General features: G+C 41.7%; 1 protein-coding gene across 4 annotated transcripts in view; it reads right to left on the bottom strand.

Moving 5' to 3' along the window:
• The window catches only part of evi5b (ecotropic viral integration site 5b), a 58,595-nt gene that overhangs the window by 13,547 nt on the left and 25,799 nt on the right, over window positions 1-19,249 (bottom strand). For 3 of the 4 annotated variants that reach the window (XR_013962440.1, XM_080735301.1, XM_080735302.1), the window contains 12 exons: window positions 18,194-18,337; window positions 17,441-17,530; window positions 16,535-16,632; window positions 16,275-16,335; window positions 12,003-12,056; window positions 9,992-10,024; window positions 9,374-9,544; window positions 7,762-7,893; window positions 6,359-6,499; window positions 5,350-5,508; window positions 2,197-2,343; window positions 1,424-1,519 (listed from right to left, as the gene is read on the bottom strand). Coding sequence is in view for 3 of the 4 variants with exons in the window: in XM_080735301.1 (XP_080591427.1) it covers window positions 1,424-1,519; window positions 2,197-2,343; window positions 5,350-5,508; window positions 6,359-6,499; window positions 7,762-7,893; window positions 9,374-9,544; window positions 9,992-10,024; window positions 12,003-12,056; window positions 16,275-16,335; window positions 16,535-16,632; window positions 17,441-17,530; window positions 18,194-18,337 (1,326 nt within the window). In the remaining variant the exon portion in view is untranslated. The remainder of the gene's footprint in view (window positions 1-1,423; window positions 1,520-2,196; window positions 2,344-5,349; window positions 5,509-6,358; window positions 6,500-7,761; window positions 7,894-9,373; window positions 9,545-9,991; window positions 10,025-12,002; window positions 12,057-16,274; window positions 16,336-16,534; window positions 16,633-17,440; window positions 17,531-18,193; window positions 18,338-19,249) is intronic. The other variant, XM_080735303.1, reaches the window with a different exon arrangement.

Below are 19,249 nucleotides of genomic sequence, written 5' to 3'. Positions count from 1 at the left end.
TTCTGCACTCCTGTTTGATGGGACTGGTAGATTATTATCCAACTCAACTGTATTATGTTATCCAACTGTCCCATTTACCAATACAAAAAGTAGAGCCGTTGTAAAACTGGTTCCACTGAGTGCATACCAAGATTGTTTTAATGCCCTAATGCAGATTTACGGAAGTATAACAATAAACAGCATCTCTGAATAGCAGAAGATGCAGGTGGAAATCAGGCTTTTAAGATGTGTTATTACATTTTAAGTCCATATTGGTCTTTGCTGCATTATTATTGGCCAACTTAAATATGCTTATTCAATAACTGACCTTATTCAATAACTGACCTAAAACATCAAAGTCACTACATATCCATATACCATTACCGTCCTCTTAAAATTAACCACTTTCAAACTTAAGATTTATAGTTTTTATGTAAAGAGCACAGTACTTTTCTTCTTCAAAAATAGCATATCAACAAGCTTAAGCTCACAACTACTCGCGATATGATGCGCTGTGCGCTTGTAGACTGGCTATGTTTATGCATTTTTTTAAAGGGGCATAATAAGTCATTTCATTATCATTTTGTGACCTCAGTTTGATAACTGATAATAGTTAATACTTTTGACTATCCATGTGTAATGGCATGTTACATTCTGTAGTAAAAGGCAACTGTGTCACACAACTACGCAGATCAAAGTTTTCTTGCCTCTCTGCAGAACACACATGAACTTACCCCACCTTCTTCCTCACATAAATGCAGACACTAAAAAAAGACGCAGCCGCTTGAAGGTACAGCCACACCGGACGCGATACAAATAAATCGCGTCACTTCAATCGTGGTAGCTGTGTCGGCCTAGTCAACTGATATTTTGTGAATTTGGTCGCAGGCAACATTGGCAAAGTATATAAAACCAGTGTGCAGGGTTTGATTTGTGAGAACAAAAAGAGTAGGGGACCACAAATAGCTTAAATAGTCAATCTACAAATTACAAAAGAAACTAATGATCAAAAAGCAGAGGCATGTTTTAACAAAAGGGCACCACATTGCTTACCAGAGAGGGACACATTAAATTATATCTCACTAGTCCAAGTGTTATATCAATAGCTCAGAAAATCCACACACAGCAACAACAAACTACTATTTCAAATGGGTCCTGCATCAGATGTTGCTCTCTTTGCTCCATAAAAATCGTTTGATTAAAAATAATAATAATATTAATAATAATCTGCACGTTCCATTTGGCTTCGGGCGCAAAAACAAAATATTGCTCGATGTCGCATCTTTGCGTCGACTTGATATTGGATCGCGAAGCATCCGTTGTGAACGCACCTCGACTCCGCATCTTCCATCTTGAAGATGGGCTATGTCTCAGTCTGGATAGTAACATGCGACACACAGAGGGGGTGGAGCAGTGAGATAATAAGATCAGAGTATTGAAATACCTGGATCTCAAGCTCTGATATCTGTTGCTGGAGTTCAGCCATAGCAGCGATGTTGTCAGCTTCTCGCAGCCTCACTGCCATCACCTCCTCCTTGCTCTGCAAGAATAAACAAAACATGAATAAATGCAAAGGTAAAAACTAAATTGACCGTTTTAGCGGGAGGGAATCCAGGCGGGGAGCTTTGTTGTTGCACTAGCCATTCCTACAGGTTGGTCAAGGGTGCCACTCAGCAGGGGTGCTGAGATATGAGGAATTGCGTGTTCCTCCGCACACGCTACATCCTTCATACTGGCAGGTGAAAAGAAGAGGCAGACTATTCCCTGTATATCAGAGGCATGTCGTTTCAACACCTAACCTAGGACAAACCATTGTGGGTAAATTGTGATAAGATGCAAGTATGTGGGGAAATCAGCGAATCAGCTTAACTCATTGAGACTGCCACGTGACGAGATTGGCGAGATACAGAGGTCTCTCCCCGCTGCCACTGACGAGATATCTCTTTTATTTCATATTTAAAAAGAAAAACATAAACCGTGACGCTGTGCCGAAATGCCCGGGACAAAGTGCATCCGGTCTGGACAGGAAACAGAAACCGATTCTCCATAGACTACCATGTTACATTTTGCAGGACATCTTTTGGATCAGGGAGAATGAAATATACTCAGACAGGTGCTTGAGGTTTTGTTCTGATCATCAGAGCAGAACTATGGCATTTTGTTTTTGTCCTACATTGCCAGGTACTAAAACACCATGACTCAGCAGCAGACATGTACCTTGCATTCAATCTCAGCTTGCTTCCTCTTGATGTCCTGTAGTTGCACGTGCAGACCTTTATTTTGTGCCGTGAGTGTCTGCACACGCTCCTGGAGACTCCGCCCCTCCTGCTCAGCTCGCCGCAAGTGGTTTCCATGAATCTGATTCTGTGTGCACACAGCAGTTACATTATGAATACTGATTCTGTGTGCACACAGCAGTTACATTAGGAATCTGATTCTGTGTGCACACAGCAGTTACATTATGAATACTGATTCTGTGTGCACACAGCAGTTACATTATGAATACTGATTCTGTGTGCACACAGCAGTTACATTATGAATCCTGATTCTGTGTGCACACAGCAGTTACATTATGAATACTGATTCTGTGTGCACACAGCAGTTACATTATGAATACTGATTCTGTGTGCACACAGCAGTTACATTATGAATACTGATTCTGTGTGCACACAGCAGTTACATTATGAATCCTGATTCTGTGTGCACACAGCAGTTACATTATGAATCTGATTCTGTGTGCACACAGCAGTTACATTATGAATACTGATTCTGTGTGCACACAGCAGTTACATTATGAATCTGATTCTGTGTGCACACAGCAGTTACATTATGAATACTGATTCTGTGTGCACACAGCAGTTACATTATGAATACTGATTCTGTGTGCACACAGCAGTTACATTATGAATACTGATTCTGTGTGCACACAGCAGTTACATTATGAATACTGATTCTGTGTGCACACAGCAGTTACATTATGAATACTGATTCTGTGTGCACACAGCAGTTACATTATGAATACTGATTCTGTGTGCACACAGCAGTTACATTATGAATACTGATTCTGTGTGCACACAGCAGTTACATTATGAATACTGATTCTGTGTGCACACAGCAGTTACATTATGAATAAGTGTTAAAGTGTATTCTATCACTTTGTGCAGTCATCTAATGGCTCTCATAACACTGCATTGGCTGGAGTGGAACACTCCTAATACTTTCAGTTTACACCTGTTGGGAAACATTGGACTTGGAAGATGACCGCTGCTCTCTGGTGGCCATTGCCCAACAGTGCAACTAGGCCAGTTGGTTTATCTTTTAATGGTGAGCCAACAATCCAAAGTATCAATTAATAACATTGATTTTCACATTTGTAATAAACTAATAAAAACGTAAAAAAACAAATGAATCCTTAGCCATTTTGTACACTCTCAGAGTTAAAGGGATATTCCACTTTCAACAGGGAGCAGTGGAAGGGCCACTCTCCACATACACACCCATTGTAACTTCAAACTCCATTTTAACCATGATAGATTCATTAAAAACACCCATTATTTTTTCTGGTGACTCATAATACCATCCTAATACCTGAGCAGGCCGTGTTTTTTCGATAACTTTTTTCATTTATTTTTAATAATTATTTAGGAAAATGGAAAACATGAAATACAAAAAAAATATTATTAAAAATAAATGAAAAAAGTTATCGAAAAAACACGGCCTGCTCACATATTAGGAGGGTAGTATGAGTCACCAGAAAAAATAATGGGTGTTTTTAATGAATCTATCATGGTTAAAATGAAGTTTGAAGTTACAATGGGTGTGTGTGGGGAGAGGCCCTGGGCCTGGTAACATTTACATCAAATATCTAAATATTGAATCAAGCTAATTCAAAATTGTTCAGGGTGTTCATAAAAGCCTGATTAGATGATAAAATTACCAAAAGTTTTTTTGAAAGTGAAATACCCCTTTAAATGAACAATCAGTATTTGACAGTGAATGGTGGAAGAGCCGTTCAACCCAAGCACAATATCTATAATGATGATTATGTGAGCGTCCACACTGAAGAATCATGTGTTCTGTAAACAGTGCTACCAAACACACAGTACATTGGACTGCACACAGAGGAAGAGAGCAGGATTGAGAGATCTCCCCGCCTCGGTGGTGCTGAAAGACACATGCGATAGCATGGATAATCTGACTCTGTATTATAATCTGATAATCTGAAGGAGGCGAGATCATTAGTTGTAGGCTATTCCTGTGGTGATGCCAGTTAGCCTACCAGCTAGCGTTAGCTATTCATAATCGTCTACTCATCTTCGACCATAATACAACTCACTGATGTGATTTCGAAGACGAGTGAGACCGATTGCATCCCATACGTCCGTTTGACAGGTTTGCTTGGCTGTTCATAGGATCGCTCTGAAAGCAATCCAAGTGATATCGTTCACGGTTATCGTTATGGTGTGGACGTCCACTTGGGTTTGATCATTTAAAGCAACATATTTTAGAGCCATCATTATAGTTATCGTGCCTGGTGTGAACAGCACTTCAGTGTCAGGTTAAGGACTATTAAGACCTAGAATTATTTTATGCTTTAACTATCGTAAAATAACAGATATACTCGGTGCCGCGCTGCGAGCTTGTAGATCTGCTATTTTTGAAAAATCTAGAAACCTTTTGGCAAATCTTTGAATATATATATTTTTAAAGCGACCATTTGTAACTCAAATTTTGCTTCTGGGGGTCCCTGGAACTAAATATTTTGAGATGGGGCTCCGTGGCCAAATACATATCATTTTGGGTGTCCTTGAAGTGAAAAGGTTTGAGCACCACTGACGGATTTAGAAGACACTGCCGCGCTGCGAGCTTGTAGATCTGCTATTTTTGAAAAATCGTGAAAATTAGAATTTTGACCCGATTCTATAAGTGTCTTTTGAATCCTTCTAAGGTTTTTTGAAAAAACGATGTTTCTATATGTCAGTAATCTGGCTCGCCATCGTCAAAGAAAAGGTCCTTTTCACTTAACTGGAGCTCAGTTGGTCTGTTCTTGAGAGACTACTATGTCAGTGGTTCTCAAAACTTTTCATGTGAAGGGCTACACACGGGCTACGGACCCCCATCTCAAAATATTTACTTCCAGGGACCCCCCAGAAACAAAACTTTTGTTACAAACGTTCGCTTTGAAAATACATACAGTATATTCAAAGATCTGCACACATTTTCCCGACTTTTTAAAAAATAGCAGATATACAAGCTCGCAGCGCGGCACTCGGTGCCGCGCTGTGAGCTTGTATATCTGCTATTTATCACTGGTTAAAGCATTCAATCATTCTAGGCCCTAAATGTGTTGTTGAGGACTAATCTCCGGACCTGTGTCTCCAGCTCCAGCATCCTCTGACGGGTCTCTCGTAGCTCCGCCTGGGCCTCGGCCTCGCGCAGCCTCACGCTCATCAGCTCGTCCTGCAGCTCGCTCAGCGTGTTCTTCCTGGGGCTGTCCTTCCAGCGGCCAGCGGTGCGGGCCAAGTGACGCTGGAGAGCAAGCAATCTGTCAGTCATCAATCAATCAACTGATCTAAAAGGAAGGATCTTCTGCCTACAGCGATGGTTCTTAAAGTGTGGTCCGGGGGACTCCCAGGGGTCTTTGAGGGCGTTCTAGTGCAGGGTCCCCAGCAAAAACGTGTTAATATAGCATCAAAGTATATATATATATATATATATATATATATATATATATACAGTATTTTCTGGACTATAAGGCGCACCTGACTATAAGGCGCACTGTCAATGAATGGTCTATTTTCAAATTGTTTTCATATATAAGGCGCACCTGACTATAAGGCGCACATAATAGACGCTACCGTTGCGTTATGCATCCAACAGATGGAGCTGTGCTAAAGGGAATGTCAATGTCAATGAATGATCCATATATAAGGCGCACTGGACTATAAGGCGCACTGTAGTTTTTTGAGAAAATTAAAGGCTTTTAAGTGCGCCTTATAGTCCGGAAAATACGGGTATATATATATAAAATATAATGTTACAGTTTTGGAATATTTGAAATTTTACACAAATCTTTTATGGGGGTCCCTAGCACAGACATGTTTTAGATGGGGGGGGGGGGGGGGTCCAATTAATTTGGGGGTCCCTGACATGAGAACCACTGTTCAAGAGGCCATAAAGTGTATGCATTCCTTGTGTCCTTTGAAGGTAAAAATATATATATATTGCACAGCTTAAACATTATAAATAGAGATAACTGCACAGTTTTTCAGACATTTTGATTTGGTATAAATGCATATTCCGTATGCAACAAGGGGTGTGTGTGTGTGTGTGTGTGTGTGTGTGTGTGTGTGTGTGTGTGTGTGTGTTGCCTGCTCACCTGCCAGTGTTCCTCCAGGCCTCTGACCTGCTGTCTCAGCTCTTTGAGTCCCGTCAGAGCCTCAGCTTCCCTCAGCTTCACTCCTATCAGCTCCTCCTGGAGACGCACCACGTTGATGTCATCTGGGAGGGACGTGTTCCTCTGGAAGAGAACACACACATATTTAGGCTACGCTAGGGCAGTGTTTCTCAAACGTTTACATTTCAAGGTCTCCCCTTAACTCTGGCAGTGTACAAATGGAACCGAATGGACCCGTTAGGGTCCATTTGGTTCCATTTGTACACTGTCAGAGTTACAGACTTGTATGGGACCATTCAGAACCCCATAAAGGAACCCACAGAGTCCATGGAATCCACTTTGACAAACACTGCACTAGGCTTCAAATAAGACATCCAGTGATGTGATGAGCTTGCGTTAAGTTAGAATCAGGGTAGCGTTTCCGATAGATTCCGACAAAAAAAAAGAAGGAAAAGGTGAAAAGAACTCAAAAGAATAAAAAATAAAAGTGGAACGTGCTCCCCCTCTTGTATTCAGTACACCAGGGCTTCCCAAACAATGGGTCGGGACCCATTTTTGACTCGCTGAACCATTTTTATAAATAGATTAACTAAATATATAAATAACAAATTTCAAAAAGATTTTCAAGCGCAATCTTTCTTCATATTTCAGAAAGCTTGTGAGCGTGTAGATTGGCCATTTCACTATTAAACAATGCTTAACTCAGTTACTGCCAAATTAAATATGCCTTCTAATGGCATTATTGCCATAAAATCTCCATAGACTCCCATGTAATTTATAGTGCACAGATCATGCACGCCCATGCACAGATCATGCACCATGTTTGTGCAGGCTGTTCACAGCTTTCAAACAAAAAAAAAAGATTGGAAATCCGTTCAGGCATTCTTGAGATAATAGCCATTATGTTTTACATTATGTAAGCAAAGATGGCTGCCCTGTATGAAAGATGGGGTTGTATGGGGGGTGGAACATGCAAAATCGCGATAATTTGAAATCATGTTTACTAGATTTAATGGGGTCCAAAAAAATATATATATAAAAAAAAATGTAAAAAATAAAAAAAATAAAAAAATTGTTTTTTTTTTCTAAGTAAAAGTCGCCAAAAGTCGTCTGGCAGGGAAGTCCATAGTGAGATAGTTGATCTGAAAGTCGTTTGGCACTGTATGAGTTAAGTCGTTATGTATTTTTGTAAGTTTGGGTCCTGGAGAGACCAAATTCGTTTGGGTCTCAAACTTAATTTAAAAAAAAGAAAAGAAAGAAAAAGAAAAAACGTTCTAAACACTGCAATATACAATATGCAACACACACACATTTGGGGAGCCATGTTAAAGACTGCATGATGTATTGTGTCTGCACTGTGCAGGTATTGAGGTTGAAACACACACCCTCTCCATGTCCAGGATCTTGTCCTGCATCTCCTTGAGAGCACACTGGGATTCAGCCTCCTTCAGCCTGGCCTGGACCAGCTCCCTCTCCAGCTGGAGGATGAAGTCCTCTGTGTACCGCTGGTTGCCTTTCTGCAGCAGACACCACAATGTCAGAACACCACACCCATTATAGTCCAGAATATCTACTGTGTGTGCTCAGGCCTGGGCATTGTGCAGGTACAAAACCTTCCATAGTAAGAGGCATTTCTTTAACTCTCAAATACCTGGAACGAACCATTCGTGATATACAAGCTCACAGCGCGGCACCGAGTGCCGCGCTGCGAGCTTGTAGATCTGCTATTTTTGAAAAATCGTGAAAATGTGTGCAAGTCTATGAATATCTTTGACCCGATCTTTGACCCGACTTCTAAATCCTTCCTCTAAATCAGTGGTTCTCAAACTTTTTCATGTCAAGGACCCTCAAAATTACATTTATTCGGCCGCAGACCCCCATCTCAAAATATGTTGTTCCAGGGACCCCCAGAAGCAAATATTTGATTTACAAATGTTCGCTTTTAAATAGATATATTCAAAGACTTGCAAAGAAAAATCATGATTTTTCAAGAATAGCAGATCTACAAGCTCGCAGCGCGGCACTCGGTGCCGCGCTGTGAGCTTGTATATCTGCTATTTCTCAACAGTTAAAGCAGTCAATAATCCTAGGCCTAAATGGGTTAAAAAAAATGCATTTTAAATGTCACCAGCTTGCGCCATGTTATTTTGAATGAGTTACACAAATCAGAAAACACACACCTCGGCATGGATGGACACAGAGAGCTCACTTCACCTCTGATTTCAACCGACACCAACAAAACTATCCTTTGTGCATTCACTGCAAATTAAATATTTAACAGCCGCTTACGGCAGAGCAAGGCAGCAAATTATGTAAAACATAATTGCATTCACTGCACACATTAGCATCTTGGATGAGGTCATCAATAATTCAGAATATTGCGACGTCTGCTTGGTCAGTGGTTACGCACAGCTGACAGATGATTCTGGCTGGCTGAGAACAACAAGGCGCCGCCGACGCCTCGGTGGTGTTAAATCCTACAAGCCGATCACACGTCTGCTTACAAATTCATGAATACATTTCTAGAGATGTGGAACACTTGCAAATGGTAGCTGAGATGTGTGGAACGCTGTGTCCAAATGTGAAGTCATGCATGCCAAAGGAGATCATTATGCATAACCAGTGTGCAGAGTGGGGATAGGAACCACATCTGTGCCATATCCGGACAATTCTGTCATTACGCAACAAGCGGCTTCGATTTGCTTTTTTTTCTTTCTTCATTACATGAAATGTTAACCAATAAAGAGGAGAGAGGAAAATGGCAAATTCAAACTTTAACAGAAAACAATACAAACAAAAACACGTTTTCAGTCTCAACAACAGTCGAGTCTGAGGTTTCACGTTGCAAACACTATGGTCCGTCAAAAGAAAACCTTGGTGTCACAGTAACAAGGTTTATCGTGTCACTCTGTGGATGGTGTTGCCAGGTGGAAGGGTTGTTTAGGGCCATGCCTCTCTAGTCTGCTATGCTGGGGGGAGACGGTGGCCCTTCCTTACCGCTTGAGACGGCTGCTTCTGCTGCTGCGGTTGCTGCTGCTGGAGCTGCCGGATGGCCTTTTCGGCCTGCTCCAGTTGAGCAGTTGATTCTTCACAGTGCTGTTTGACCGTGGCCAGCTCCCGTTTGACCAGGTAGTTCTCCTCTGCCTCCTGGGCGCGAGTCACTTGTCCCTTGGGGACATAGCCAACCGAGGGGTGATGGGGGTGAGCGCGGTGAAAGGGGTGGAAACAGAACGGTCGGGCAAAAATGAAAGGATGGAGAACAGTGGGACTGGGAGTGGGGGATCTCAAGCACATGCTGTTTGGAGGGGTTGGATCTGTTTAGATGAATTCCTGAGCATAATTTGTGATTATTGTGAGTTTTGTGATATGCTGTGATGTGGCGTTACATGCATTTACTCAGTAGTGGTTAACTTATCGCTAATGAGATCTGCTACGGTTAGTTTAATTATACAGAATGTTGTTAGTCATTTTATCATTTAATCAACAACATCATCGTGATTTTGACACTTTTTAAAAGTGCTAAGGATGAGCATGCAATGCCAAAAAAAGTTAAATAATTTTTAGAAGGGTAAAGGTTCAATAAAGGTGATAAGGACGAGAAAATAGGCAATATACCTGGATCAATCTATCTGCCAAGGAAGCACTTTCCTACAAAACAGAAATATCAACAAGAGAGCAGAGAGAGAGAGAGAGAAAGACAATACAGAGGACAGGTTGTAACACAAAAAAAAGAGGAACAATTGATTGTTGTAGAGAAGATAGGCAATGTTCCTCTCCCCTCCCGTTTGGACAAAAACTAATTGTAGAACTTGAAAAACAATAAAACTTTTGTTAGTGTTCGGAGTCAGAAAAGGAACATGGCCGTCAGGCGTGGTGACGAGATTGTGAATAAGGCGGTGACTGTGAATAAGGTGGTGACAGTGTGGAAATTAGATGGTGTTGAAAAACACAAGTGACACATTTCACACAACAGGCAAAGCACAGGACAGCTGACAGCAAGAAGAGCCCAGAGGAGAAAGCGCAGTGAGACAGCGGCACTAATATAGTGTTCAGGAGCCATGCTTGTTTGAACGCAACGCCGGGTCCATTGCTTTTAAGTGACGTTCATCCAATCTTTTGAATGATCTTACATTAGCAAATGTATTATGATGAATAAGAGACCAGAGTGAAGCAACCTTGAACTGGTTTGAAAATACGTCTCCGGGCAAAGCCTCCTTTGTGACGGGCACCTTGGCATATCCACACTGCAGGGACCTCATGCGGGGCATATTGCACCAGGCAGTGGCAGCACCCATTCGTGCCATACAACGCATACACAGGAGCACAACCAACGAATGATACAAACAGCGCACCTTGGCATGCAGTGCTCCGTATCATCTCCCCAATGTGTGTTAAGCGTTCGCTTTCGCATTCCAGACAAAGCATGTTAACAGTCACTGCTTTGTGTTAGAGAGGTGTCCAGAAGAAATACATTAGTTCCCTGCATGTAAATACAGTATGCGAGCCACACACATTCATAACAGAGATTACTTTAGATTACTATTTCTATGCATTTGATGTATTAATGTTGATGTATTGATGTATTACCTTGCTTATTGTAAATTGCTCTGGATTAAGAGCCTAAATTGTAATTGTAGAGAAAACCTGCATTCCGATGGCCAACTTCTGCTTTAAGATATTAACTAATACAAACCCTCTGCAACATAGAGGAAGTTTTCATAAGGGTAGTCGTGCACGGGTGTCGTGTACCGCAAATAGATAGATTGTGGATACAGTATGTAGGTGTGCAATACACTGTGCAACAGAATATAAACCACTGTTTAGTTGGAAGGGTTTCAACAGGAATATCCAGGTTAGTGAAGATGTGACTCCATGTGTCTCAGCGGTCATCCAGAGATGCAGTTGCATACATATGAACATACACTGGATGGGTTAACCCATTTAGGCCTAGAATTATTGAATGCTTTAACCAGTGAAAAATAGCAAATATACAAGCTCACAGCGCGGCACCGAGTGCCGCGCTGCAAGCTTGTAGATCTGCTATTTTTGAAAAAGTCGTGAAAATGTGTGCAAATATTTGAATATATGTATATTTCAAAGCGAACGTTTGTAACTAAAATTTTGCTTCTGGGTGGAACTGGTGGAACTAAATATTTTGAAATGGGGGTCCGTGGCCAAATACATATCATTTTGGGGGTCCTTCACATGAAAAGGTTTGAGAACCTCTGACATAGTAGTCTCTCAAGAACAGACTAACTGAGCTCCAGTTAAGTGAAAAGGACCTTTTCTTTGACGATGGCTGGCCAGATTGCTGACATAGAAACGTAGGTTTTTTCCAAAAATCTTAGAAGGATTCAAAAGACACTTATAGGATCGGGTCAAAATTCTAATTTTCACGATTTTTCAAAAATAGCAGATCTACAAGCTCGCAGCGCGGCACTCGGTGCCGCGCTGTGAGCTTGTATATCTGCTATTTTTTTTATATTTAAAGCATAAAATATTGCGTCATAATGTGTTCAGGCCTAAATGGGTTAATGCAGCAATGTTGGTGATCTCAAAGTGAATGCCCAGGACAGTGAACGACTGGCTGCATGCACCACCATGGTTGTTAGGTGATTCTACTCACTTTCTCCAACGTATCTATCCTCTGCTTCAGGAGCCTGTTCTCTGTTCGCAACCTCTGTGTAACGAAAACAAAGGAAACACGGTCAGTAACTGTTTATGGTTTTCAATGTTTCCTTCCCTCCCCTCCATAGAATATAAGATAAACGAAGCGAATCATCAATGACATTCACCACCCCAACCACAACCCATACACACCACTGCTGCAAATAAGGCCAGGCAAGCCTTAAGAGCCTCACACACTAAACGCGATGTTGGGTAGGATCAGATGTCGTGCCCGGGGGTTTATCGGTGTTCATTTCAAACGACAGCGATCCTCTGTCTTGCGATCGGGCCCGGTATATCCCGCTGTGCCAAGTGAAATATCTCAGACCATTACAAATGAGACCGACGTCTCGCGATTCTAGCCACCCACGATCTCGGGGGGGGTGGTGCCATGAGAGACGCGACTAGATGAAAATTCCGCCCCCTCAAGAGGGATAAAATCAAGAGTGTTTTTCTCTCTCTCTCTTTCTTCACTCACTTTTATTTTTTCTGGCAGTTGATTGAATAAAGAAACAAGGCTCCAGCCTCCACGGATTGAGAAAGTGGCAGCGGTTCTCAAACTATGTGTCCCGACCCAACGTGGGGTCGCGGATGGTGCCATGGGCTCGCACATTGCCGACCAATAGAATAAAAAATAAAGAATGAATAGGTCTATAACCAAGAAACGCTAAAAGTGAAGTCGTTGCGACCAGCGTGAAGCCAACGGACACGTTACCAGCCTACATATAGACCTACTGTGTAGGCTATAACGTGTATTTGCCCCTTTGCTTTTTTTTCCTTTTCTTTGTTTGCGCAGCCTCTTAAAGAGTTTTTTTTTTATATTTAATGGGCCCAACCACCCTATTCTACCACCCTATTCTATCACCTCTCAAAAAAGCCTTTCCCCACACGTGGGGATATATAATATCGTTATTATATTTATATAAGATAGGCTAATATATTTGGCTTGGTCGGAGTCACAACGGTGAGGTTTGGTCTGACATTTAATTACCTTGAGTGCTGCATCTGTGATGTGATGTAGTCCACATTTTGAAGAATTAATCCGGTTTTAGGTGATATGCAATACCCTGACAGTGTAATGGAACTAAATGAACCATACATGTCCATTTTCCTTTTTGGACAGTTGGTTGAAGGCTTGGATGAGGCGGTGGACCGACAGAGTTCAAGTTTATTAATCTCTCTCTCTTTTTTTTTTTTACTTGGCCTTTGAGCACGGAGAAAGGCTCACCTGAAAGCATTCTCACTGATTAGGCCTACTTTTACCATCACTGCTCAAATTAACTGTTAATCAGCGTGAATACTTTCAGGTGTGTATCTGATCAATAGGAAATTGCGCATTACATTCTGCATGACATCAAAGCGACATGTTGCGTGAGAGTTTGAACTTGAACATGAGCCAACGACCCAATTAGCGCAGAAGTCCTGCAGCTGCGGTGTTCTGACTCGCTGACATGACCACTCCACTATCCATTCCTGACATTAAACCATTATAGTATTGAGCCTTCTACATTCCCCTTGCACCTCAAAATAATGGATTACTTCTTCAAAATGCGGACTGGATAAAAAGAGGCAGCAACAGGTAATGAGTTATTCTGATCCAGCAGTGGCAGAGAGCAGCAGACTCCTCTCTCTTTTTTTTGGAGTCCTTTGGCAATCTGTTCCCCGACGCACGTCTGACTGGGCTGGGCTGGGCAGCATATACATTTTTAGAAGTGTCTGTCCACAGGGCTGTGAGCTTGTAGATTTGCTGTTTTCAGCGCATGCAACATATGACCCTAGCGACGCACAGTGAGTGCGGTGCGTTGCACTTGCAACGTGCTGTCACAGCACTGCTGTGAGCTTGTAGATTTGCTGTTTTCAGCGCACCACTGCCATGCAACATAAATGACCAGTTAAGTTGAATAAATAGCAAATAATACCAAACAACCAAACAAATAATAGCCCGGGCTCTTATATAAAACATAATAAGGATAATATTAATTGCAAATAAGAAATAACGGCCCAGGCGCTTGAACCGTGCGCTTATTTGAAACAGGCGTTTCAAATGGTGATTAATATTATCTTTTATAAATATAAAAAATATATTATATATAGCCTATATGGGGAAAGGCTTTCGTGAGGCGATAGAATGCACTGCCTTGTCGCCAAATGACTGCGCAGAAGAAGAAAAAAGAACGCTATAGGCTATAACGTTTTTGAACAAGTGATTACAACATTTTAGGGAGAGAGTAGGCTAAAGTAAAAAGTAAGTAGGCTAATAATAATAATAAAAGTGTAGGCTGTTCTATTGTGAGGTGACCGAATAGCCTACACTCTGCGCAGCCTAAAAAGGGAGGAGCTGGCTTCATATAATCTGAAGCAATCCCGTGAGCTCATTCAGACGACAATAACTGTAAAGGATTCCTACCCGATGACCCGACAATATCAAGCTTTTTTGATATTATCGTGAGTGCTCCCGACGAGTCCCGAGGTCATAAAAAAGCTAATTAACATAATCCGATCGTGTCGGGGTACTGTTCAAGCCCAAGACCGATTCCGGGGCCGACCAAACGATTTTCCCGGGGGGTCCTCCCGAAATCTTGTCGGGGATCCTCGGCCCCGGGTTCGGCTCATTGTGAACGGGCCCTTACCGGGGTATCAGATGCCACAACACTAGACTTATTTCACCTGGCAAACACTGGATGTACTGTCACTTGCACCATGCATATGAAAATGAGTTTATACCCGCAAATGCTCTGTATTTTAGATATTTATCCACGTCACTTGTCTTTAAACCATGCATTGCACATGAAACTGTTACTTTTATATACCATAGGGCTATTTATATATAACGAACAAGCACAAACAGCACAAGAAGCATTTCTCTCTTCCCTAGAGCATCGCAGTTGAAGCCCCACCCCGTCCTCACTCTGGTGTCGGAAGCGTTTTCCCCATTCATTTCTTCCATTGACATTTCATTAAGTATTTATTTAAACGTTTTTAAGCCTCGGACAAAGCCACCTCGGCTGGAGAGGAATCATGACAATATTCAATTTTTTGGGAATGCAACAATTAATTAGAAAGCTGAAAAAAAGGGCAGGGTACAAGACTGTGTACATCATTATTTTTTAAATTGCGGAAACTACACTCCCAGAATGCATTGCGAATGACACTTGTTTCCTGAAATATAGCCCTTAATATCACGCTCAGTTTAGTTATCCAGGCCAGCATATGGCCTGACATGTAGTGATTTTCGTCTCTGTGGACGCTCTTATCGTCATCTTTAACACAGTGTAAAAGAAAGACACTCGCTCACGGAGTTCTGGTGAAGTGCAATAATCCGCCGAGAAGACAGGGGGCAGTAGCTACTTCCGCGGTAACCGCAAGATATGTGAAAGAAGAAGAAGCTAGACCAATCACAGACGTCGATTTCACCGGATGTACATGTTTAGCAGTATGGGAAATGCAGTTCTTCTCCGTGCGATCTTGATTAAAACGTGTTTTTACTAAAACTAGAGTGATTGCATACATACTCGGGGGTTCTACAGGAACATATAGAACCATTTCACAACCACCAGCCTAGTGGTAAGTGTACATTGAATTGCTACGACTTTGTGGCTGATAATGAAAAACCATATGGTAAAAATGAATGGCCAGCCTGCTTCCGACACCTCACTGCGATGCTCTATTATGATTCTTTCTACAACAACAATATACTCTTTTACAAGTGATGTGACAATTAAATTGATCTTTCATGTGGGTCCCATGGAAATAGGTCCCTAATAAAATGTGTGTTTTATGCTTTATTGTTTGTCTGTTGTCAAGTCGTTTTTAAGGTGCATTCATACTGAACGGATACAAATAACTATGTTTGAATCACAGGAAATAAGTCACTGTTTTTCAGTCATGCTATAAAACGTGGAATGTGTTTGGCTTGTTTAGACGAACACACATCAATATAAGCTACACAGAGACCTAAAATTACTTCATTTTAAATATTGAGTGTTTCTTTTTCTAGGCTTTCAACGCAGATTAGTTTTTCACAATGTAGCCTTATCAGGGTAAAAATACAATACTCCCCTTGGACGCAGTCATAATGAGTTCGTTTTGGATTATTTTTTGTCTGAGATGCAGCATTTCCAAAATAAAAAAAATTAAATCTTGCCAATCAAAATACATCACAAAAGTGACTCATTCCTATCATTTAGTTGTATTGTTGTTCGATATGTCATGCCAGTTTCTCTATGCTCACCTTAATCTCCACCTGCTCCTCCATCTCTTTACTTTTGATTGTAGTGTATTCCTTTTCCAACCTGAAATAATAAACACGCGACAGAAAATTCATGAAATAAGAACAAACAATTTCAAGAAACCGTAAGCCAACACCACCACATGTATTATTTGCGGAAATAAAAGGTTTCGGTGTGACTAGTCTTCCAGCACATGATTTACAATTCCAGTGTCAAGGTAGGGGTGAAAAGCTTCCGCAGTTATGGAAATGGCAGGACTCACTTCTTCATCTTTTTGACATTGTACTTGACTTGATAGGCAGCCTGGATGACCTTGTCTGGCCCGCTGTCCAGCTGATGTGGGATGACCTTCTGGAAGTGCTGGAGAGCAGCGGGGAGAAAGAAAAGACTGGATGAGAGCCAGTCAGGGTCAGGGGCGTGCTGGGCCCCTGATTCAGCCCGGGAAAAAAAGAGTTGGAGAGGCCCTCATTGCAGCGCTATAGAGAGAGAGATCTCTCTCTATAGCGCTGCTGCTGCTACTCAAAGATTTGCCATTTCAGATCATGACAAGTGACAAGCCAGTGGACCAATTACTGTACATGAGTTATATTTCATCGTTGTCGTGTGGAAACCTTGTATGTTCCAAAACCGTTTGTTTTGAATTGATCATTTTAAAAATGATTTAAACTGGTGAAAACAGCCGATCTACAAGCACACAACGCCGTGTGCTTGTAGATCTGCTGTTTTCACTACTTTTGTGCAACGGCCTTGTATGGTGAAGCAGGGCTTTGCTTTGCTGAAAGAGATATGAGGTTTCTGCCCGACCGTGACGATTTACTTTGTAGGCCGCCCAACCCCCAAAATGGAACGAAGGCCGACATTTTATTTTGATTTCTTTCCTAATGGCCGGCCTGGACCGGCCGGGAATGAACCGGCCGTTCGGGAGTTGTCCCGCTTTTCCCAATGGCCAGCACGTCCCTGGTCAGGGTCCATATACTGTACCACTCGCTTGGACAAATGCTGTGGTAAGGTGTTCTTTTGCCACCAAAATGTCAGTATGCGCAACTGGGAGCACACATATATCAATCAATTTAATGTGGTGGTGAGAGTTTATGCTGATTGTGAGCATAGGTTCATGAGAGCTCACAAACATTCACAGCAGCACAAATGTTAGGTTGTGCCTTGTTACCTGTAACATTCCCTCCATGTCGAGCTGTATGAGTTCTGTCTGGTTCATTTGGAGGATGGCCAGCCCTACACGGAAGACAATCTCCAGACCCTTAAGAAAAAGAAGAAAAAAACACATCACCAGTCATCACTTGGAATTCTTACGATAGCTTCCAGAGGTTCGATAACTAAATGAACCACAGGAACCCTAGCATCCTGAAACTAGGTGGACATTCACGAAAATAGCTTATCTACAGTATAAGCTCAAGTGAACATTGATTGTCTATACATATCGAACATATGTTTATTTTCAGTATCTGAGTATCAAAAGTGTAATCTCTTCTGCCTTCCCTTTAACCCGTTATTCTTATATATTAAGACCGATTTCAGTATAGAAAATTATTGAATGGTGTAATTAAGGAAGATTAGAGAGATCATGACAAGATGGAGCGAATACTTAATATAAACATTTGGTCCATAAATATATGTCTGACACAAAATTGACTAACTTGTCTGTTTCCTTTTGCCAACAGATGGCGCTAAAGGACAACATACTGGCCTATTCTCCATTGGCTGTTGCTTTGCCTACATCTTGTATTCAGCAGGTATTATTAAACAATCAACAAACTTTTTAACCAAACTTTTCTAGATTTTTTTAAAACTAAATACTCAAAATAGTGATTGATGGCCTCTTCAAACTGACCTCACACATGAAGATGTCAAAGATCTTCAAACTGACCTCACACATGAAGATGTCAAAGATCTTCAAACTGACCTCACACATGAAGATGTCAAAGATCCTGGTGGCCACGGGCAGGGGGAAGGAGGTGAGGAAGATGGTGAGGAACCAGGAGGAGGCGTACATGGAGGTGTGGAAGCTCTGGGCCTGGAAATGCACATGGAGCTCCGGCAGATGTTCCTGCAAGACCAAAAGGTTGTGAGAAGTCATTTCCCTTAACTCTCAGATACCTGGAACGCGCCCGAGTCGCGTTAGATTTTAACCACTTTAACCATTATTTTATGCTTTAACTATTGAAAAATAGCAGATATACAAGCTCACAGCGCGGCACCGAGTGCCGCGCTGCGAGCTTGTAGATCTGCTATTTTTGAAAAACCGTGAAAATGCGTGCAAGTCTTTGAATATCTTTGACCCGATCTTTGACCCGACTTCTTTCTTTTCAAATCTTTTTTATTAAGGTACAATGTCACAATGAGGCAGGTATAGTGATGACACCCCAAATCAGATTCCAATCACAACAATCATTGGTACAAAATAGAACAGGATCTGAGGCGATCACGGTACATACACATTCAGTTGTAAGGAAGAGAAACCCTGCCCATAAGAGATAATAAAAGAAAACATTTTTTCCCCACATACCCAATTTAGTGTCAAGCCAATTCCCCCATCCCCATACTCTACGTTTGACCTATCCCTGCTAATCCCCACAGTAGCCATTGGGAGGGTGAAGACAACAACAGGTCTCCTCCGATACCCGATCCGTCATGCCACCATCTTCTTTTCACCTGACATTAACCGACTTCTAAATCCTTCCTCTAAATCAGTAGTTCTCAAACTTTTTCATGTCAAGGACCCCCAAAATGACATGTATTTGGCCCGCGGACCCCCATCTCAAAACATGTTGTTCCAGGGACCACCCAGAAGCAAATATTAAAGTTACAAATGTTAGCTTTTAAGTAGATATATTCAAAGACTTGCAAAGAAAAATCATGATTTTTCAAAAATAGCAGATCTACAAGCTCGCAGCGCGGCACTCGGTGCCGCGCTGTGAGCTTGTATATCTGCTATTTTTCAGTAGTTAAAGCAGTCAAT

Source organism: Nannobrachium achirus (assembly GCF_963921795.1).
Source record: "Nannobrachium achirus genome assembly, chromosome: 1".
In the NCBI taxonomy this organism is placed as follows: domain Eukaryota; kingdom Metazoa; phylum Chordata; class Actinopteri; order Myctophiformes; family Myctophidae; genus Nannobrachium; species Nannobrachium achirus.
The sequence above is the reverse complement of the archived record's forward strand: the minus strand, read 5'-3'. Positions and strand labels throughout refer to the sequence as shown.